General features: G+C 45.7%; 1 protein-coding gene across 5 annotated transcripts in view; it reads left to right on the top strand.

Annotated features, from left to right (window-relative positions):
* Window positions 1-3,298: 3,298 nt before the first annotated feature.
* Window positions 3,299-22,540, top strand: part of LOC112225624 (band 4.1-like protein 5) — a 54,906-nt gene continuing 35,664 nt past the window's right edge. For 4 of the 5 annotated variants that reach the window (XM_024389742.2, XM_024389741.2, XM_024389739.2 and 1 more), the window contains exons 1-7: window positions 3,299-3,536; window positions 8,495-8,696; window positions 15,840-15,944; window positions 16,348-16,390; window positions 16,641-16,719; window positions 16,842-16,886; window positions 17,425-17,477. In XM_024389742.2, coding sequence (XP_024245510.1) covers window positions 8,517-8,696; window positions 15,840-15,944; window positions 16,348-16,390; window positions 16,641-16,719; window positions 16,842-16,886; window positions 17,425-17,477 — 505 coding nt within the window. In that variant the 5' untranslated portion in view covers window positions 3,299-3,536; window positions 8,495-8,516. Of the gene's footprint in view, window positions 3,591-8,494; window positions 8,697-15,839; window positions 15,945-16,347; window positions 16,391-16,640; window positions 16,720-16,841; window positions 16,887-17,424; window positions 17,478-22,540 lie in introns of all 5 variants that reach the window. The other variant, XM_024389740.2, reaches the window with a different exon arrangement.

Genomic DNA, 22,540 nt, shown 5'->3' with positions numbered 1-22,540 from the left:
GGCCATCAACATGGTCAGTAAGTGGCGCTGTTGTTAAATGGAGAGGAATCATAGAGTAGATATTTGGTCTTTTTGAAAAAATAAAAACACATGTTTTACACTGACATGATGCAGTTTAAAAACATTGAGATTGAGGAATAATCTGTTACTGAATGCACTTCCTATATGAAATGATCTACCGGAATGCCCAGTATTCGACGGGGCCGCATTGGAGAAAGTGAAAAGCTTCAAGTTCCTTAGCATACATGTTACTGACAATCTGAAATGGTCCACTCACAGTGTGGTGAAGAAGGTGCAACAGTGCCTCTTCAACCTCAGGAGGCTGAAGAAATTTGGCTTGGCCCCTTAGACCCTCACCAACTTTTATAGATGCACCATTGAGAGCATCCTGTCGGGCTGTATCACCACCTGGTACAACAACTGTACAGTCTGCAACCGCAGGGCTCTCCAGAGGGTGGTGCAGTCTGCGGTCTTCCCAACGTATCACCGGGGGCACACTGCCTGTCCTCCAGGACATCTACAGCAGCCGGTGTCACAGGAAGGCCAAAAAAAATCATCAAGGAGATCAACCACGGCCTGTTCACCTCGCTACCATCCAGAAGGTGAGGTCAGTACAGTTGCATCAAAGCTGGGACCGAGACAGAAGCTGTTTTTCAATCTCAAGGCCATCAGACTTTTAAATAGTCATGACGAGCTGACCTCTGCCCAGTACCCTGCCCAGAATTTTAGTCACTGTCACTATGCGCTTACCACCCGGTTACTCAACCATACACCTTAGAGGCTGCTGCCTAAGTACAGTACATAGACATGGAACACTGGTCACTTTAATAATCTCTACATACTGTTTCACCCACTTCTGCTAGGTAAAGTCCCCCCTTATCTCAGCTCGCTGGTCACCATAGCATCTCCCACCTGTAGCACACGCTCCAGCAGGTATATCTCTCTAGTCACCCCCAAAACCAATTCTTTCTTTGGCCGCCTCTCCTTCCAGTTCTCTGCTGCCAATGACTGGAACGAACTACAAAAATCTCTGAAACTGGAAACACTTATCTCCCTCACTAGCTTTAAGCACCAACTGTCAGAGCAGCTCACAGATTACTGCACCTGTACATAGCCCACCTATAATTTAGCCCAAACAACTACCTCTTTCCCAACTGTATTTAATTTTAATTTATTTATTTATTTTGCTCCTTTGCACCCCATTATTTTATTTCTACTTTGCACATTCTTCCATTGCAAAACTACCATTCCAGTGTTTTACTTGCTATATTGTATTTACTTTGCCACCATGGCCTTTTTTGCCTTTACCTCCCTTCTCACCTCATTTGCTCACATTGTATATAGACTTGTTTATACTGTATTATTGACTGTATGTTTGTTTTACTCCATGTGTAACTCTGTGTTGTTGTATGTGTCGAACTGCTTTGCTTTATCTTGGCCAGGTCGCAATCGTAAATGAGAACTTGTTCTCAACTGGCCTACCTGGTTAAATAAAGGTGTTCTCAACTGGCCTACCTGGTTAAATAAATGTGTTCTCAACTGGCCTACCTGGTTAAATAAAGGTGTTCTCAACTGGCCTACCTGGTTAAATAAAGGTGTTCTCAACTTGCCTACCTGGTTAAATAAAGGTGTTCTCAACTAGCCTACCTGGTTAAATAAAGGTGTTCTCAAGTAGCCTACCTGGTTAAATAAAGGTGTTCTCAACTGGCCTACCTGGTTAAATAAAGGTGTTCTCAAGTAGCCTACCTGGTTAAATAAAGGTGTTCTCAACTGGCCTACCTGGTTAAATAAAGGTGTTCTCAACTGGCCTACCTGGTTAAATAAAGGTGTTCTCAACTGGCCTACCTGGTTAAATAAAGGTGTTCTCAACTGGCCTACCTGGTTAAATAAAGGTGTTCTCAACTAGCCTACCTGGTTAAATAAAGGTGTTCTCAACTAGCCTACCTGGTTAAATAAAGGTGAAATAAATAAATAAAATAAATATGTATGTACTGTATTCTAGTGTGTGAATAACCTGTCTAAATAAGGTCACTCAGTTGACAGTGCACGTAAGAGCAAAAACCATGCCATGTGGTCAAATGAATTGCCCGTCGAGCACCGAGAGAAGATTGTGTCGAGGCACAGATCTGGGGAAGGGAAGCAAAACATTTCTGCAGCACTGAAGGTCCCCAAGAACACAGTGGCCTCCATCATTCTTAAATGGAAGAAGTTTGGAACCACCAAGACTCTTCCTAGAGCTGGCCGCCCAGCCAAACTGAGCAATCGGGGGAGAAGGACCTTGGTCAGGGAGGTGACCAAGAACCTGATGGTCACTATGACAGAGTTCCTCTGTGGAGATGGGAGAACCTTCCAGAAAGGCAATCCACCAATCAGGCCTTTATGGTAGAGTGGACAGACAAAAGCCACTCCGCAGTAAAAGGCACATGACAGCCGGCTTGGAGTTTGCCAAAAGGCACCTAAAGGACTCTCAAACCATGGGAAACAAGATTGAACTCTTTGGCCTGAATGACAAATGTCATGTCTGGAGGAAATCTGGCACCATTCCTACGGTGAAGCATGGTGGTGGCAGCATCATGCTGTGGGGATTTTTTTTCCAGCAGCAGGGCTTGTGAGACTAGTCCGGATTGATGGAAAGAAGAACGGAGCAAAGTACAGAGATCCTTGATGAAAATCCGCTCCAGAGTGCTCAGGACCTCAGACTGAGGCGACAGTTCACCATTAAACAGGACAACAACCCTAAGCACACAGCCAAGACAATGCAGGAGTGACTTCGGGACAGGTCTCTGAATGTCCTTCAGTGGCCCAGGGAGAGCCCGGACTTGAACCCGATCTAACATCTCTGGAGAGACCTGAAAACCTGAAAATAACTGTGCAGCGATGCTCCAGTCCAACCTGACAAAGCTTGAGAGGATCTGCAGAGAAGAATGGGAGGAACACTTAGTCATTATGGGCTATTGTGTGTTGATTGATGAGGAAAAGTTTTTAGAATAGGGCTGTAACGTAACAATGTGGAAAGTCAAGGGGTCTGAATACTTTCCGAATATGTATATATATTATACTTTGGTCTTCTCCTTTTCCTACACCCGCAATAAGGTCTACTAACGTAAATATGTGTATGCGATTCGATGCATGATAAAATGGGCATAATCTGAAACAACACCTAATGATAGTGAAGTTGGGAGGACGTGTTTGTTTTACTATTTCATTTTCATGATTATAGAAACACCCAAGTGTCCCTTTAAATGCAAATCGCAGTTTTGTTAGGGATTTATTTCGACGTCATTTCCTGAGGGGAATTTTGTGCTTTGCCTCCCACTTCTCTTGGGACTTGTGAAAATTGTCTCGTTGGCTTATCGAGTAGGAATTATTGTAACACTAGTAAGACTACATGTCAACCATGGACACGTATTAGTTATACTTTGTGAAGGTGGAACAGGCAAGTGGTTTGGCTATTGTTTTAGATATCGGCAAGTATTTTGCGAGTATTGCTTATAGTATAGGACTTTCGGATCTACAAGTGGCCATCGGCGACATCAGTAAGTGTGAATGTCGGACTTGTTTCATCTGTCGCTTCAGCATCCTCACAATAGGTAACGGCTTGTCAACCCTGTCGCTCATGATGGGTTCATCGGTCCCACAGACTCACAATGTTTTGGCCCAAAGCTAGGCTAGTAACGTTATAACGGTATTTATTGGGGCAAATATTTCTAGTTAACTAGCCCACTACAGTAACTTCACTAATAATAGGTAACGTTAGTCCAAATTGTCAGTCCATAACACTTGTGTAAAATTGTCACCTTTCCAGCCCCATTGGATGTAGTGATGTCATGGCGAATAACCTGCATATTGCTGACAGTGGTGAAGTTGGTGTTAACACAGCAAGTGTTTCTTCACAACTTCATTGCCAAGCCATTTGGAGCAACAACAACTATTTGTGGGGAGTCTACATAACATTGTATTAAAGTAATAGGCCGAGAAGAGAACTTAGTTGCTGTGATATGAGTCACACAATTTTATATTTGATGTGTTCCTCCTTAGACGTATACTGATGCGGCTTCTGTCACAGTATTTAACAGACTGAACAAAAAATAGCTATTTTGTACTTTAGTGTGTGTACAGTTGAAGTCAGAAGTTTACATACACCTTAGCCAAATACATTTAAACTCAGTTTTTCACAATTCCTGACATTTTAATCCGATTAAAAATTCCCTGTTTTAGGTCAGTTAGGATCACCACTTTATTTTAATAATGTGAAATGTCAATAATAGTAGAGTGATTTATTTCCGCTTTTAATTTCTTTCATCACATTCCCAGTGGGTCTGACGTTTACATACACTCAATTTGTATTTGGTAGCATTGCCTTTAAATTGTTTAACTTGGGTCAAACGTTTCAGGCAGCCTTCCACAATAAATTGGGTGAATTGTGGCCCATTCCTCAAATCAAATCAAATCAAATCAAATTTTATTTGTCACATACACATGGTTAGCAGATGTTAATGCGAGTGTAGCGAAATGCTTGTGCTTCTAGTTCCAACAATGCAGTAATAACGAACAAGTAATCTAACTAACAATTCCAAAAAAAAACTACTGTCTTATACACAGTGTAAGGGGATAAAGAATATGTACATAAGGATATATGAATGAGTGATGGTACAGAGCAGCATAGGCAAGATACAGTAGATGATATCGAGTACAGTATATACATATGAGATGAGTATGTAAACCAAGTGGCATAGTTAAAGTGGCTAGTGATACATGTATTCCATAAGGATGCAGTCGATGATATAGAGTACAGTATCTACGTATGCATATGAGATGAATAATGTAGGGTAAGTAACATTATATAAGGTAGCATTGTTTAAAGTGGCTAGTGATATATTTACATCATTTCCCATCAATTCCCATTATTAAAGTGGCTGGAGTAGAGTCAGTGTCATTGACAGTGTGTTGGCAGTAGCCACTCAATGTTAGTGGTGGCTGTTTAACAGTCTGATGGCCTTGAGATAGAAGCTGTTTTTCAGTCTCTCGGTCCCAGCTTTGATGCACCTGTACTGACCTCGCCTTCTGGATGACAGCGGGGTGAACAGGCAGTGGCTCGGGTGGTTGATGTCCTTGATGATCTTTATGGCCTTCCTGTAGCATCGGGTGGTGTAGGTGTCCTGGAGGGCAGGTAGTTTGCCCCCGGTGATGCGTTGTGCAGACCTCACTACCCTCTGGAGAGCCTTACGGTTGAGGGCGGTGCAGTTGCCATACCAGGCGGTGATACAGCCCGCCAGGATGCTCTCGATTGTGCATCTGTAGAAGTTTGTGAGTGCTTTTGGTGACAAGCTGAATTTCTTCAGCCTCCTGAGGTTGAAGAGGCGCTGCTGCGCCTTCCTCACGATGCTGTCTGTGTGAGTGGACCAATTCAGTTTGTCTGTGATGTGTATGCCGAGGAACTTAAAACTTGCTACCCTCTCCACTACTGTTCCATTGATGTGGATGGGGGTGTTCCCTCTGCTGTTTCCTGAAGTCCACAATCATCTCCTTAGTTTTGTTGACGTTGAGTGTGAGGTTATTTTCCTGACACCACACTCTGAGGGCCCTCACCTCCTCCCTGTAGGCCGTCTCGTCGTTGTTGGTAATCAAGCCTACCACTGTTGTGTCGTCCGCAAACTTGATGATTGAGTTGGAGGCGTGCATGGCCACGCAGTCGTGGGTGAACAGGGAGTACAGGAGAGGGCTCAGAACGCACCCTTGTGGGGCCCCAGTGTTGAGGATCAGCGGGGAGGAGATGTTGTTGCCTACCCTCACCACCTGGGGGCGGCCCGTCAGGAAGTCCAGAACCCAGTTGCACAGGGCGGGGTCGAGACCCAGGGTCTCGAGCTTGATGACGAGCTTGGAGGGTACTATGGTGTTGAATGCCGAGCTGTAGTCGATGAACAGCATTCTCACATAGGTATTCCTCTTGTCCAGATGGGTTAGGGCAGTGTGCAGTGTGGTTGAGATTGCATCGTCTGTGGACCTATTTGGGCGGTAAGCAAATTGGAGTGGGTCTAGGGTGTCAGGTAGGGTGGAGGTGATATGGTCCTTGACTAGTCTCTCAAAGCACTTCATGATGACGGATGTGAGTGCTACGGGGCGGTAGTCGTTTAGCTCAGTTACCTTAGCTTTCTTGGGAACAGGAACAATGGTGGCCCTCTTGAAGCATGTGGGAACAGCAGACTGGTATAGGGATTGATTGAATATGTCCGTAAACACACCGGCCAGCTGGTCTGCGCAAGCTCTGAGGATGGGGATGCCGTCTGGGCCTGCAGCCTTGCGAGGGTTAACACGTTTAAATGTCTTACTCACTTCGGCTGCAGTGAAGGAGAGACCGCATGTTTTCGTTGCAGGCCGTGTCAGTGGCACTGTATTGTCCTCAAAGCGGGCAAAAAAGTTATTTAGTCTGCCTGGGAGCAAGACATCCTGGTCCGTGACTGGGCTGGGTTTCTTCCTGTAGTCCGTGATTGACTGTAGACCCTGCCACATGCCTCTTGTGTCTGAGCCGTTGAATTGAGATTCTACTTTGTCTCTGTACTGGCGCTTAGCTTGTTTGATAGCCTTGCGGAGGGAATAGCTGCACTGTTTGTATTCAGCCATGTTACCAGACACCTTGCCCTGATTAAAAGCAGTGGTTCGTGCCTTCAGTTTCACACGAATGCTGCCATCAATCCAAGGTTTCTGGTTAGGGAATGTTTTAATCGTTGCTATGGGAACGACATCTTCAACGCACGTTCTAATGAACTCGCACACCGAATCAGCGTATTCGTCAATGTTGTTGTCTGACGCAATACGAAACATCTCCCAGTCCACGTGATGGAAGCAGTCTTGGAGTGTGGAGTCAGCTTGGTCGGACCAGCGTTGGACAGACCTCAGCGTGGGAGCCTCTTGTTTTAGTTTCTGTCTGTAGGCAGGGATCAACAAAATGGAGTCGTGGTCAGCTTTTCCGAAAGGGGGCGGGGCAGGGCCTTATATGCGTCGCGGAAGTTAGAGTAACAATGATCCAGGGTCTTTCCACCCCTGGTTGCGCAATCGATATGCTGATAAAATTTAGGGAGTCTTGTTTTCAGATTAGCCTTGTTAAAATCCCCAGCTACAATGAATGCAGCCTCCGGATAAATCGTTTCCAGTTTGCAGAGAGTTAAATAAAGTTTGTTCAGTGCCATCGATGTGTCTGCTTGGGGGATATATACGGCTGTGATTATAATCGAAGAGAATTCTCTTGGTAGATAATGCGGTCTACATTTGATTGTGAGGAATTCTAAATCAGGTGAACAGAAGGATTTGAGTTCCTGTATGTTTCTGTCATCACACCATGTCACGTTAGTCATAAGGCATACGCCCCCGCCCCTCTTCTTACCAGAAAGATGTTTGTTTCTGTCCGCGCGATGCGTGGGGAAACCCGCTGGCTGCACCGCTTCGGATTGCGTCTCTCCAGTTAGCCATGTTTCCTGACAGAGCTGGTGTAACTGAGTCAGGTTTGTAGGCCTCCTTGCTCGCACACACTTTTTCAGTTCTGCCAACAAATGTTCTATGGGATTGAGGTCAGGGCTTTGTGATGGCCACTCCAATACCTTAACTTTGTTGTCCTTAAGCCATTTTGCCACAACTTTGGAAGTATGCTTGGTGTCATTGTCCATTTGGAAGACCCATTTGCGACCAAGCTTTAACTTCCTGACTGATGTTTTGAGATGTTGCTTCAATATATCCACCATTTTTTTTGCTGTTCTGGGATTGATTTGCACTTTTCGCACCAAAGTATGTTCATCGCAAGTAGACGGAACCTGTCTGCTTCCTGAGTGGTATGCCGGCTGTGTGGTCCCATGGTGTTTATACTTACGTACTATTGTTTGTACAGGTGAATTTGGTACCTTCAGGCATTTGGAAATTGCTCCCAAGGATGAACCAGACTTGTGGAGGTCTACAATTCTTTTTCCTGAGGTCTTTGCTGATTTCTTTTGATTTTCCCATGATGTCAAGGAAAAAGGCACTGAGTTTGAAGGTAGGCCTTGAAATACATCCACAGGTACACCTCCAATTGACTCAAATGATGTCAATTAGCCTATCAGAAGCTTCTAAAGCCATGACATCGTTTTCTGGAATTTTCCAAGCTGTTTAAAGGCACAGTCAACTTAGTGTATGTAAACTTCTGACCCACTTGAATTTTGATATAGTGAAATAATATGTGTGTATACAATTGTTGGAAAAAATACTTGTCATTGCCAAAGTAGATGTCCTAACCGACTTGCCAAAACTACAGTTTGTTAACAAGAAATGTGTGGAGTGGTTGATAAAAAGAGTTTTAATGACTCCAACCTAAGTGTATGTAAACTTCTGACTTCAACTGTATACTTGTGATATTGCTTTTCAACGGGAAAAGTTCAAACAAAGCTGCAGTCCACCTTTTAACATCACGATCTGATTGAGGAACTCAACCGATTGTATAATTTAATCCTTTCTCTCGCATGTGCAGGTAGTGTTCACCAGGCCCCACCATGCTGAGTTTCCTCCGCCGGACGCTGGGTCGGCAGTCCATCCGTAAGCATGCTGACAAGGCCCGGTTGAGAGAGGCCCAGCGGGCCACCACACACATCCCTGCTGCCGGGGACTCCAAGTCTGTCATCACCTGCTGTGTGTCAATGCTGGACGGCACAGACGTCAGTGTGGACCTAGCGGTGAGACTTTACACACAACACAATGGGAAAGATTCTGAATCTCTAACCTGTTGTTTGAGTTTCAACTGATGTCAAGGCACACCCCATGAGGAAGTAAACGAGGGAATACTTGGTACAGGGCTTTCAAAAGGTATTTTAAATGGAAGGACAGAGCAGACACATGTTTTTGGTCATGCCAGGTGCCCTGAGGCTGATGCTCTCTGTGTGCCATTGGTGCTTGTTTCAGTCCATTCCCATGCATATGGCTCTGCTGTATAGTACTTAGTGACCAGCTCCATCCATTGCTCTGAGATCCCGCTCTTTCCATTGCTCTGAGATCCCGCTCCATCCATTGCTCTGAGATCCCGCTCTTTCCATTGCTCTGAGATCCCGCTCTTTCCATTGCTCTGAGATCCTGGTCATGTTGTGGACCTGTTCTCAGGGTGAGGTGGAGAAGATGGTAGCTACTAGCTCATTGCCCTAGTCTCAGTGTGCTGTTACTGAGAGAGTTCCTCTACGGTCTTGGCATTAGACCTGCATGCCAGTGTGTGTATATGTATAGGACTGTGTGCTGTTGATCACTGGTAATTCATTCCATGACCCCTCCACAGCACACCTGGTCACATGACCTACTAGGTCTGAGCGATATATCAAATGAATTTGTATGTATGTTTTTGCTCCATATTCCATATGCCTGTATTGCAAGTATTCTTGGTATTTTAATTTTTATGTGTGTTTGTCTCATGTTGTCTTTTTGGACTTTGGTCTCCTTCGCGCCTGTGCTGTGCACCTCGGGGGTTTGTAGTATATGGCTAATATACCACAGCTAAATGCTGTATTGAGGCACTCAGCTCTGCGTCTATCTCGTGAATGGAAGTTGGAAAAACATTTATTTACATTTTTAAGCCATATTGCCCAACCCTATGCCCTACCCACAACCAGGAGCCAAGTGAATGGTGTAGAGGTCGACCGATTTCATCGTAATGGGCGATTTTAAAGTTTTCATAGCAATCGGTAATCGGCATTTTTGGACACCGATCAATGGCCGATTACATTGCACTCCACGAGGAGACTGCGAGTGCAGCAAGGAGCCAAGGTAAGGTGCTAGCTAGCATCAAACTTATTAACTTATGTTAATCTTAACATAATCACTAGTTAACTACACATGGTTGATGATATTACTAGTTTATCTAGCTTGTCCTGCGGTGCATATAATCGATGCGGTGCCTGTTAATTTATCATTGAATCATAGCCTACTTCGCCAAACGGGTGATTTAACAAGCGCATGTGAAAAAAGCACTGTCGTTGCACCAATGTGTACCTAACCATAAACATCAACGCCTTTCTTAAAATCAATACACAAGTATATATTTTTAAACCTGCATATTTAGTTAATATTGCCTGCTAACATTTAAAATAAATTACTAGGGAAGTTGTGTCACTTCTCTTGCAATCTGTGCAACAGAGTCAGGGTATATGCAGCAGTTTGGGCCGCCTGGCTCGTTGCGAACTGTGAAGAATATTTCTTCCTAACAAAGACAGCCAACTTTGCCAAACGGGGGATGATTTAACCAAAGCGCATTTGCGAAGAAAGCATAATCGTTGCACAAATGTACCTAACCAGACACATCAAAGCTTTTCTTAAAGTCAATACATAGAAGTATATTTTTAAACCTGCATATTTAGTTGAAAGAAATTCATGTTAGCAGGCAATATTAAACTAGGGAAATTGTCACTTCTCTTGCGTTCCTTGCACACAGAGTCAGGGTATATGCAACAGTTTGGGCTGCCTGGCTCGTTGCGAACTAATTTGCCAGAATTTTACGTAGTTATGACACATTGAAGGTTGTGCAATGTAACAGGTATATTTAGACTCATGGATGCCACCCGTTAGATAAAATACGGAACGGTTCTGTATTTCACTGAAAGAATAAAAAATTTAAAAAATCTCTAAATAAGTATAATAGTTTCCGGATTTTACCATATTAATGACCTACAACTTGTATTTCTGTGTGTTATTATGTTATTAAGTTTATGATTTGATATTTGATAGAGCAGTCTGACTGAGCGGTGGTAGGCAGCAGCAGGCTCGTAAGCATTCATTCAAACAGCACTTTTGTGTGTTTGCCAGCAGCTCTTCGCTGTGCTTCAAGCATTGAGCTGTTTATGACTTCATTGGCAATACTAAAGTGCCTATAAGAACATCCAATAGTCAAAGGGATATGAAATACAAATGGTATAGAGAGAAATAGTCCTATAATTCCTTTAACTACAACCTAAAACTTCTTACCTGGGAATATTGAAGACTCCTGTTAAAAGGAACCACCAGCTTTCATATGTTCTCATGTTCTGAGCAAGGAACTTAACCGTTAGCGTTTTTACATGGCACATATTGCACTTTTACTTTCTTCTCCAACACTTTGTTTTTGCATTATTTAAACCAAATTGAACATGTTTCATTATTTATTTGAGGCTAAATTGATTTTATTGAACACTTATTTTTAACTTAATATAATATACATTCACTATTGTAATGGTCATTATTACAAATAAATAAATAATAAAATTGTCTGATTTAATCACTATCTGCTTTTTTTGGTCCTCCAATAATCGGTATCGGTGTTGAAAAATCCTAATCGGTCGACCTCTAGAATGGAGATACTCTTCTCCAGTGAGAAGACTTGTCCCTCAATGTCCTCTTTTATTTCTCTGGGTTACAATTTCTAAGGCATTCCAGCTGTCAATCCAGTTGAATACCTGATCTTTTGATCCCACTCTGGTATTCCACTAATGCTATAGGTCTATTTATAAACCTGGTGGTTCGAGCCCTGAATGCTGATTGGCTGACAGATGTGGTATATTTAAGCAATAAGGCACAAGGGGGTAGGGTATATGTCCAATATACCACGGCTAAGGGCTGTTCTTATGCAGGACGCAACACAGATTCCCTGGATACAGCCCTTAGCCATGGTAGAGTGTATTTATTGGCCATGTACCACAAACACCCAAGGTACCTTATTGCATTATACACTGGTTACCGACGTAATTAGAACAGCATTCGAATCACCCAGTTTATAACAGACCTTATACCACGGTTATGACCAGATTTAGTATTTTTTTTACTGTTCTAGTTATGTTTATAATAGCATTATGACACCTCAGGAGTTTGTGGTATATGGCCAATATACCACGGCTAACGACTATATCCAGGCACTCCGCATTGTGTCGTGCTTAAGAACAGTGCTTAGCCATGGTACATTGGACATGTATACCACACCCCCTTGTGCCTTATTGCTTAATTATACAGTGCTTCTCCATTTGTTTATTCTGTTTTTCAATGCCTCTGTTTGCATTGCTGGTAGAGACTTATTACAACATGGAATAGTGCACTGTTTGTCTGAAGAGTGTTTGGAGTTCAGGGGTGTATTCATTATGCAAATTATGTTGCAAAACGTTTCATCTGTTGTAAATTGTTTTGCAACAAGGTTTAGTACAAATGGAAAAAGTATTGAAATGAAAACAAGAGTTTCTATTGGACAAATTCAAGTAGGTCCCTCTCCATTTCATTCCGTCTGCTCTGTTTGGTTCTTAAACGGTTTTCGTTGCGAGACATAATGAATACACCCCAGGTTTCTCAACTTGGATGTAACCGTCTTTGTTCAGTCCCATCAGTACTGTCTCTCATGCTGCTGTGCAGGACCGAATGAGTCTTTTAATTACAGACATGAGAAACAGTGGGTAGTTTTCGAATAGCTTCTTCATTTTCATGGGAAGGTACATAAGGTGTTCGCTGTGGCTGTGTATCTCTACCGTTAAGAGTCCTGATGACATCCGTCTGTGATATTCAACAACAAATAAGTTCCTGTAAACCACGAAACACTGTTTTTCCCTCCTCGGACATCATTGCACTCACAAGAGAAGAGCACAATGTGTACTGGCATTTTCTAACCACGCAGCACGACGTCAGCTCGGCAACAATAACAATGGTGGTGCGGCCGTGGCTCTGTTTCCACCTACTGTTTCCACCTACTGTTTCCACCTACTGTTTCCACCTACTGTTTCCACCTACTGTTTCCACCTACTGTTTCCACCTACTGTTTCCACCTACTGCAAATTCCCCCTTTAAGTGTTACACAGCAAAGCAGAACTGCTGTTTTTTTTAGTTGTGTGTTCTTCTTCCCTTTACACTAACCAATGTTCTGTTTAGGCTGTTGATTGGCTCCCCAGGCAATAACTCACTGAGTGATTCTAATCGTCAAGGCCTGGTGTTGGTGTTCTGAGACAGCTTCGGGTCTAATGGGCTGTTCCTTTGTTTACATGCTCTGTGTGATGTCTGACTAGCATGCTGCTCCTGCAGCCACACTGGGGACTAGCTGGAATAGTGGGATTAAACAGAGTGAATAAACATGTTGACCAATAGGGCTGGTATTTGTAAAACCATGAATGATTCAACTTATTTTAGAAACATCTTTGCATGTTCACTGTCCAGTCCTTTTCACTGTAAGGATACCATGGAGGGGACTTGTGCTCACTTGGTCAGTAGAAACTGATGTTGTTACCTAAACAGGCCTAATGCATTCTGATTTAACAATGAGTTAGGTTTTAGTGCTAGTCAACAGTCCAGAATAACTCTTAAAGAAACTGTGTGGCGTAGCATGTTTATTGCCCTTACCAAGATGGTTGAAGGCTTGGGTATGCCCACCCAAAGGGTTTCCTCCCTCTTCAGACAGGCAGCACAGTGGAGAACCTGATGATTCACCTCTCCTCGGACAGCTACTGGACTCCAGTCTGAATGAGGGAGCCTTGAGCTTTAAGACTATGTTAGGAGGAGGGCTGCCATGTTTCTTGTCCCCTCCCTCTGTCCTGCCCCAGTGGCTCTCTGACGTGCATGCATCGAGCAGCCTTAGACATGTAACTGTGTCTCCAGGCAGATAGTTGGCCGGGCAGGCTGGAAACCTCTGGTGAACAGTGTGGCAGCGAGGCCCGGGGTTCACTGGAGCGTACAATGGCTCCTTTGTGTCTATTGTCCCTGGCTGCGGGGCTCCTTTGTGTCTATTGTCCCTGGCTGCGGGGCTCCTTTGTGTCTTGTCCCTGGCTACGGGGCTCCTTTGTGTCTATTGTCCCTGGCTGCGGGGCTCCTTTGTGTCTATTGTCCCTGGCTGCGGGGCTGCTTTGTGTCTATTGTCCCTGGCTGCGGGGCTCCTTTGTGAGCTATGCCAACTTCATGGGGCCTGCGTGAGCATCCGGCAGGCTGGGGCTAACACTGTGCAATGGCACCATCCTCTCCTCTCATCATGACCACACTAGCATAGCACGCTGGACCAGAGATGGGCAGGACAGGCATGTGTCCTCTCTGCTAATGTCAATGTTTGTTCCCCTGCAGGGTGTTGTGTGGCTGTGTGCTTTATCTATGTCTACAGCAGTGTCACAACCGGTAATGTGTTTGTTAGGTTTCAGCGATACTGTTGCAGGCTTTGCTGCATGTGGTAACTGTTTATGATTAATCTCTGTCTTTTAGTGTGGTGAGTTACCCTTGTTTGAGCACTTGGGAGTGTCTCCTCTGAGTAATGCTTTGCTTGTGTTCACGAAAGAAACAGTCTAACGGATGACGTGAACTCTCCCATCCACTACAAGGGCTGATTTCTCCCCTTCTATAAGCGTTGTTCATTCAGGCGTGGCCGAGCCAACCCGCGGCCCGGTGGCGTGGCCGAGCCAACCCGCGGCCCGGTGGCGTGGCCGAGCCAACCCGCGGCCTGGTGGCGTGGCCGAGCCAACCCGCGGCCCGGTGGCGTGGCCGAGCCAACCACGGCTTTTGTTTTTGCTGTGTCTCTCCACTCTGGTCCAGTGAGACAGGACAGGGGGAGTCAGTGGCAGCGTTTTGTTTTAATAGGCTGACTGTAGATCAGTCATTAGCTGAGAGATGTCTCTCTACAGGACAGGGCTCCAGGCCGGGTGATGTGTCGTCAGGATGTCGAGTAGAGAGGCTGACTGTAGATCAGTCATTAGCTGAGAGATGTCTCTCTACAGGACAGGGCTCCAGGCCGGGTGATGTGTCGTCAGGATGTCGAGTAGAGAGGCTGACTGTAGATCAGTCATTAGCTGAGAGATGTCTCTCTACAGGACAGGGCTCCAGGCCGGGTGATGTGTCGTCAGGATGTCGAGTAGAGGGCTGACTGTAGATCAGTCATTAGCTGAGAGATGTCTCTCTACAGGACAGGGCTCCAGGCCGGGTGATGTGTCGTCAGGATGTCGACTGACTGTAGATCAGTCATTAGCTGAGAGATGTCTCTCTAGGACAGGGCTCCAGGCCGGGTGATGTGTCGTCAGGATGTCGAGTAGAGAGGCTGACTGTAGATCAGTCATTAGCTGAGAGATGTCTCTCTACAGGACAGGGCTCCAGGCCGGGTGATGTGTCGTCAGGATGTCGAGTAGAGAGGCTGACTGTAGATCAGTCATTAGCTGAGAGATGTCTCTCTACAGGACAGGGCTCCAGGCCGGACGCTGTGTCGTCAGGATGTTGAGTAGAGAGGCTGACTGGGCCCACATGAGCCAGCCACTGACTCGCTGTGCAGGTGCCTTCGAACAGATTGCCATGGCAACCTCCGTTTGGTTGTCCTTCCTTCCAGCTGTTTTGAAGTTGGCCCTGCCGTGTAGTGAACTAGCTAGTACTGCTGCAGGCTACAAACAGGAGTAGCACTGGCTAGCTCTCCGTCTGATTCTGAGCATGGCAATATGCCTGGTTTTTAAAGTGGGTGAAGCCAAAAATATGTGTTCTACTTAGTGTTTGTCTCTCTTTCTGGTGTTTTCTAGTCAGAGGCAATGAAATCAACACCGGGTCTGGGGAATGAAATATCAGGGAAGAGTACCAAACACCTAAAACAGATCCATATGTTCTCTTTTCCACCAGTGGTGTCTCAGTCAAACTTCACTACAATCGCTCATTCTATTTGTATTGTTGACCATAATGAATACCATTTAGCAACAGTTATACAGAACTACAGAATTATTACAGAATTACAGAACTACAGAATTATTAAACAATTATCAAGATACTAAAGAGAACCCAGTGAAATGTCTTGTCTGTTGAATGATTGATTAGGTTGCTGACATTGCTTCCAGACTAATGACTGTGTTGTGACCTCTGACCTCTCTCTGTCCTGTCAGAAAAAAGCCAAGGGTGAGGAGCTGTTTGACCAGGTCATGTACCATCTGGACATCGTAGAGAAGGACTACTTCGGACTACGCTTCATGGACTCTGCACAAGTACCGGTAAGAACAGACAACCATTTACAACCCACCCTTGTTCTGACTAGACATTTGGAAGGGGTTTGTTTTGGTTAGAATTAGCCACTCTCAACTCCTCTCTGGAATAGTGATTTTGAATAACAACGTTCAGTTTACGTACTTTTGGTTTTCTAATGTAGGGTTTTTCTTATGGGAAAGTTATTTTGAAGTGCCTCTATCTGTCAGAGATCCAGCAGCTTGTGTATGCTGATATGGTGTGAAGGGCATGGAAGGAGGGAGAGGAGAGAGGAATGTGGGGGAGAGGAGTGTGAAAGAGGACTGAAGGTCTCTGCCACAGCGCGATGAGGAAACCGCTCTCTCTCCTAAACCCCAGCCTCTACCTCTTACATTGTTCATGCCTCACAGATGTCTTTTTCATCTTTTGCAGCATTGGCTTGACATTACAAAAAGCATTAAAAAACAAGTCAAAAGTAAGTATCTCTTCTTTACCTAACAGTCACGGGAGATGCACAACCTATATTTTCTTCTACTGTCTCCTTCTGTACCAATGGAGACCTAGAGCTGTAGAGACGTAGACTGGATAAACTGATGACAGATGGATAAACTGGTGCTTTCATGTAACAGACAGAAATGGATTGATTTCATTACTGGCATTCCAACTTTCACACCTCGGGTTCTTTTCCTTTATCTCGGTCTTCCATCCCCTATTTCTCTGTGCAGTCGGACCTCCATACTGCCTTCACATGAGAGTTAAGTTCTACTCCTCAGAACCCAACAACCTGCACGAGGAGTTGACCAGGTCAGCTTGTCGTCGTCGTCGTGTTATTAGTATCAACCAGTTGTTTTTAGAACGTTTATGTTGATGAACATTGGATTGATTGGTCAGTTTTCTGGACTTTTGACCTTTTTTTGTTCCTTCAGATATCTATTTGTATTACAACTAAAGCAAGACCTCCTCAGTGGCAGGTAAGTAACCCTCCGCACTCAACAGTTGTCCTCTTCCTGTAGTAGATTAGATGTACAGTAAATTAGATCAGTGTATAGTTCATGTGGTCATGTGCTTCATTATATTTAACATATTTGATGTCTGTAGGCTAAAGTACATCATTTAATTTTGGCTACATCTGTTCTGTTGCATCATGGTACAGATGCTACGAGGTTTAGCTACAGTAGTGGATTACACAATTGATGTTGGGGAATGGAATTATTTATATCCATAAGTAGTGTGAATATTAGTATCTGTTTTCAATACAGGGGATTAGTTGTCATGTCTGTGTGGTGATCCTATAATACAGGGTTGTGAGTGTGTGTGAGAGAGCGTGAGCTCTGGAGACAGACACAGGCTGTTCGATCCAGTGTACTGTATTACCTCCGTAGTTCCCTGGTCTAACAGCTGTGACTGATCTCTTCAGACAGTCTCCTTGCCTAGAGCGGACTGTACCTCCATGTTGAAAACGACAGCATCCAGACAATAATATATTGTCCACTCCTCCTCGTATCACAGGTTAGAATGCCCTTTGGACACAGCAGTGGAACTGGCAGCCTTCTCGTTGCAAGGTAAGAACTAGGATGGTCTAATGTCTTGCTGTGGTTGTCACTCTTCTTGAATGAGATCCACGGAGTTGCACTTTTCTGAGGGGGTGGAATCTAATCTGTCAGAAGGGAGAGCCCACAGCACCCCAGTAGTATTCAGAGCCTGTTAACATGGTGGAGTATTCATGGAAAATGGAACATAGCCCTGTACCCACATCCCAGAACTGTCTTTCCAAAGGGTTGGAGAACTGCTGAGGCTGCAGTCCTTGCTGAGTGTTTCAACTGTAAATGAGCACTCAAGGGTTGTTCTGAAAGGAAGCGATCACCCCTGCCTCTCTCTCCCTGCCACTCTTCCAGCCCCTCTGTGGGGTAAATGCCAGCTCGTTAGTGCCCAGCTCTCTACAAATGCCTCCTAATCCAGCCCTCTCCCTCGTTCCTTCGTTCTCTCTCACTCACACACTCCCTCTCTCTCGATCTCGCTCCCTCCCCTTTTCATAGAAATCCTCCACGCACCCCCTTTTCACATACAGCAAAACCACTATTTTTCTCAATTATTGTTAGCCAGAACTCAGAATGGCCCTTCCTAAACAAAACAGTCACACTTAAACGGTCACACTGTTTTTAGGGTCAGCTCTTTATTCTTTAGACTGTATTCTGTTCTGCTAGCCAAATGGCCAGTGAGTCAAACGATGTCTCAGGTTGGAATGCAACACCATCTGAATGTCCAGTCCGTAGCTAGATTCCACTCTGTTTGGCAGCTAGACTGGGTGTCTGTCCATAGTCCTGGAGCACATCACTGATAACAGAGTCTCTCCTCACTTCAGTTTATCCCCCAGCCTGCAGAGTCACACTACAGCCCTGTTTATCCCCCAGCCTGCAGAGTCACACTGCAGCCCTGTTTATCCCCCAGCCTGCAGAGTCACACTACAGCCCTGTTTATCCCCCAGCCTGCAGAGTCACACTGCAGCCCTGTTTATCCCCCAGCCTGCAGAGTCACACTGCAGCCCTGTTTATCCCCCAGCCTGCAGAGTCACACTGCATCCCTGTTTATCCCCCAGCCTGCAGAGTCACACTGCATCCCTGTTTATCCCCCAGCCTGCAGAGTCACACTGCATCCCTATTTACCCCCAGCCTGCAGAGTCACACTGCATCCCTATTTATCCCCCAGCCTGCAGAGTCACACTGCAGCTCTATTTATCCCCCAGCCTGCAGAGTCACACTGCAGCTCTATTTATCCCCCAGCCTGCAGAGTCACACTGCATCCCTGTTTATCCCCCAGCCTGCAGAGTCACACTGCATCCCTATTTAACCCCCAGCCTGTCCCTGTTTATCCCCCAGCCTGCAGAGTCACACTGCATCCCTATTTATCCCCCAACCTGCAGAGTCACACTGCATCCCTATTTATCCCCCAGCCTGCAGAGTCACACTGCATCCCTATTTAACCCCAGCCTGTCCCTGTTTATCCCCCAGCCTGCAGAGTCACACTGCATCCCTGTTTATCCCCCAGCCTGCAGAGTCACACTGCATCCCTGTTTATCCCCCAGCCTGCAGAGTCACACTGCATCCCTGTTTATCCCCCAGCCTGCAGTCACACTGCAGCTCTAGCCTGCAGAGTCACACTGCAGCTCTATTTATCCCCCAGCCTGCAGAGTCACACTGCAGCTCTATTTATCCCCCAGCCTGCAGAGTCACACTGCAGCCCTGTTTATCCCCCAGCCTGCAGAGTCACACTGCATCCCTGTTTATCCCCCAGCCTGCAGAGTCACACTGCATCCCTGTTTATCCCCCAGCCTGCAGAGTCACACTGCAGCTCTATTTATCCCCCAGCCTGCAGAGTCACACTGCAGCTCTATCCCCCAGCCTGCAGAGTCACACTGCAGCTCTATTTATCCCCCAGCCTGCAGAGTCACACTGCAGCCCTGTTTATCCCCCAGCCTGCAGAGTCACACTGCAGCCCTGTTTATCCCCCAGCCTGCAGAGTCACACTGCAGCCCTGTTTATCCCCCAGCCTGCAGAGTCACACTGCATCCCTATTTATCCCCCAGCCTGCAGAGTCACACTGCAGCTCTATTTATCCCCCAGCCTGCAGAGTCACACTGCAGCTCTATTTATCCCCCAGCCTGCAGAGTCACACTGCATCCCTATTTATCCCCCAGCCTGCAGAGTCACACTGCAGCTCTATTTATCCCCCAGCCTGCAGAGTCACACTGCAGCTCTATTTATCCCCCAGCCTGCAGAGTCACACTGCAGCTCTATTTATCCCCCAGCCTGCAGAGTCACACTGCAGCTCTATTTATCCCCCAGCCTGCAGAGTCACACTGCAGCTCTATTTATCCCCAGCCTGCAGAGTCACACTGCAGCTCTATTTATCCCCCAGCCTGCAGAGTCACACTGCATCTCTATTTATCCCCCAGCCTGCAGAGTCACACTGCAGCTCTATTTATCCCCCAGCCTGCAGAGTCACACTGCAGCTCTATTTATCCCCCAGCCTGCAGAGTCACACTGCAGCTCTATTTATCCCCCAGCCTGCAGAGTCACACTGCAGCTCTATTTATCCCCCAGCCTGCAGAGTCACACTGCATCCCTATTTATCCCCCAGCCTGCAGAGTCACACTGCAGCCCTGTTTATCCCCCAGCTTGCAGAGTCACACTGCAGCTCTATTTATCCCCCAGCCTGCAGAGTCACACTGCAGCTCTATTTATCCCCCAGCCTGCAGAGTCACACTGCAGCTCTATTTATTCCCCAGCCTGCAGAGTCACACTGCAGCTCTATTTATTCCCCAGCCTACAGAGTCACACTGCAGCTCTATTTATCCCCCAGCCTGCAGAGTCACACTGCAGCTCTATTTATCCCCCAGCCTGCAGAGTCACACTGCAGCTCTATTTATCCCCCAGCTTGCAGAGTCAGATGTTATCTACATGCTGCTATTTAGGGAAGGAGGAGAGTGAGGCGTCATTGGAGGTCTCTTGCTCGGCTTGAATGTGATTTGGATGTATTTGAATGTTAGTGTCCTCGTGAGTTTTAGTGGGTTTTAGGAATTTAAGGAGGGGGGAGGCAACCTTTTTAAAGGGAGTATTCAAAATGTACAAATTGAATGAATAGCTAGCAGGTTATCTATAGGTCCTTAGTCAGTGACCAAAATGATGGGGGCAGAACAACACATGCCCGCAGGTTCTCATTAGCTTCACTTTTATTGCAAAACAAGCCCAGACCCCAGATAGCAAATTGCCTTAACAAGGATATATAATGGCGCCGGACGGGATGCCTGCCGTTCCTAACCAACTGTGCTATTTTGTTAGTTTTTTCCGCATTGTTTGTAACCTGTAATTGTGTACATAAAGTTGCTGCTACCGTCTCTTATGAGCTTCTGGACATCAGAACAGTGATTACTCACCTCGAACTGGACAAAGATTTTTTTCGTTATTGAGTCTGACTCTAAGGATATACTGCTTTCCGTAGAACGTGTCCAAATCCCCATCATTCGCGTGAAGAAAGTTAGCATGGGAGAGTTAGCATGGGAGAGGGTCGGAATGTTAGGATTCGTAGGCGAGTGAGTAAATCACCATTACCATCGGTTCTATTTGCCAACGTGCAATCACCGGAAAACAAACTGATCGATCTACGGTTGAGACCAACGGGACATTTAAAAACTAACATCTTATGTTTCACCAAGTCGTGGCTGAACGACGACACGGATAATATAGAGCTAGCTGGTTTTCTGTGTAAATCGCCAGGACAGAGTAGCTACGTCTGGTAAGACGAGGGGCAAGGGGGTGTGCGTCTATTTGTCTATAATAACTGATGGTGCGCGATGTCTAATGTTAAAGAAGTCACAAGGTATTGCTCGCCTGAGGTAGTGTGGTCTACAGCTTATCATGAGGTACTCTATCTCCCAAAAGTTCTCATCTATATTATTCATAGCCGTCTATATACCACCACAAACTGATGCGGGCACTAAGACCGCACTCAGCTAGCTGTATAAGGCCATAAGCAAACAAGAAAATGCTCATCCAGAAGCAGCGCTCCTAGTGGCCTGGGACTTTAATGCAGGCAAATTTAAATCTGTTTTACCTCATTTCTACCAGAAAACGTGCAGCCAGAGGAACAGAAATTCTAGACCACCTTTACTCCACACAGAGACGCATACAAAGCTCTCGATCGCCCTCCATTTGGCAAATCTGGCCATACCTCTATCCTCCTGATTCCTGCCTACAAGCAAAAACTAAAGCAGGAAATACCAGTGATTCGCTCAATACAGAATTGGTCCGATGACACGGCTGCTACGCTGCAGGACTGTTTTGCTAGCACAGACTGGAATATGTTCCGTGATTCATCCAAAGGCATTGAGTATACCACCTCAGTCCCCAGCTTAATCAATACGTGCATTGAGGACGTCGTCCACACAATGACCGTACATACATATCCCAACCAGAAGCAATGGATTACAGGCAACATCCGCATCGAGCTAAAAGCTAGAGCTGCCGCTTTCAACGAGCGGGACACTAATACGGACGCTTATAAGGAATCCCACTATGCCCTCAGACGAACCATCAAATAGGCAAAGCGTCAATACAGGACTAAGAGCCGGTGTAGTTGGATTCAATCTGACATTCATCGAATGTGGCAGGGCTTGCAAAATGTTATGGACTACAAAGGGAAACCCAGCCGCGAGCCTTTCAGACGAGCTAAATGTGTTTTTATGCTCGTTTTGAGGCAAATGACACTGAAGCATGCATGAGAGCACCATCTTTTCCGGGCGGCTGTGTGATCACGCTCACCGTAGCTGATGTAAGCAAGATCCTTTAAACAGGTCAACATTCACAAGGCCGTGGGGCCAGACAGATTACCATGGCGTGTATTCAGAGCATGCACAAACCAACTGGCAAGTGTCTTCACTGACATTTTCAACCTCTCCAGAGTCTGTAATACCCACGTTTCAAGCAGACCCCCATAGTCCCTGTGCCCAAGAATGTGAAGGTAACCTCAGCGTTCAACACCATAGTGCCCACGAAGATCATCACTAAGCTAAGGACCCTGGGACTAAACACCTCCCTCTGCAACTGGATCCTAGGTAACAACACATCTG

The sequence above is a fragment of the Oncorhynchus tshawytscha genome, linkage group LG26 (genome assembly GCF_018296145.1).
Source record: "Oncorhynchus tshawytscha isolate Ot180627B linkage group LG26, Otsh_v2.0, whole genome shotgun sequence".
NCBI classification, from domain to species: Eukaryota; Metazoa; Chordata; class Actinopteri; order Salmoniformes; family Salmonidae; genus Oncorhynchus; species Oncorhynchus tshawytscha.
Note: the sequence above shows the minus strand (reverse complement) of the source record. Positions and strands in the feature narration are given on the sequence as shown.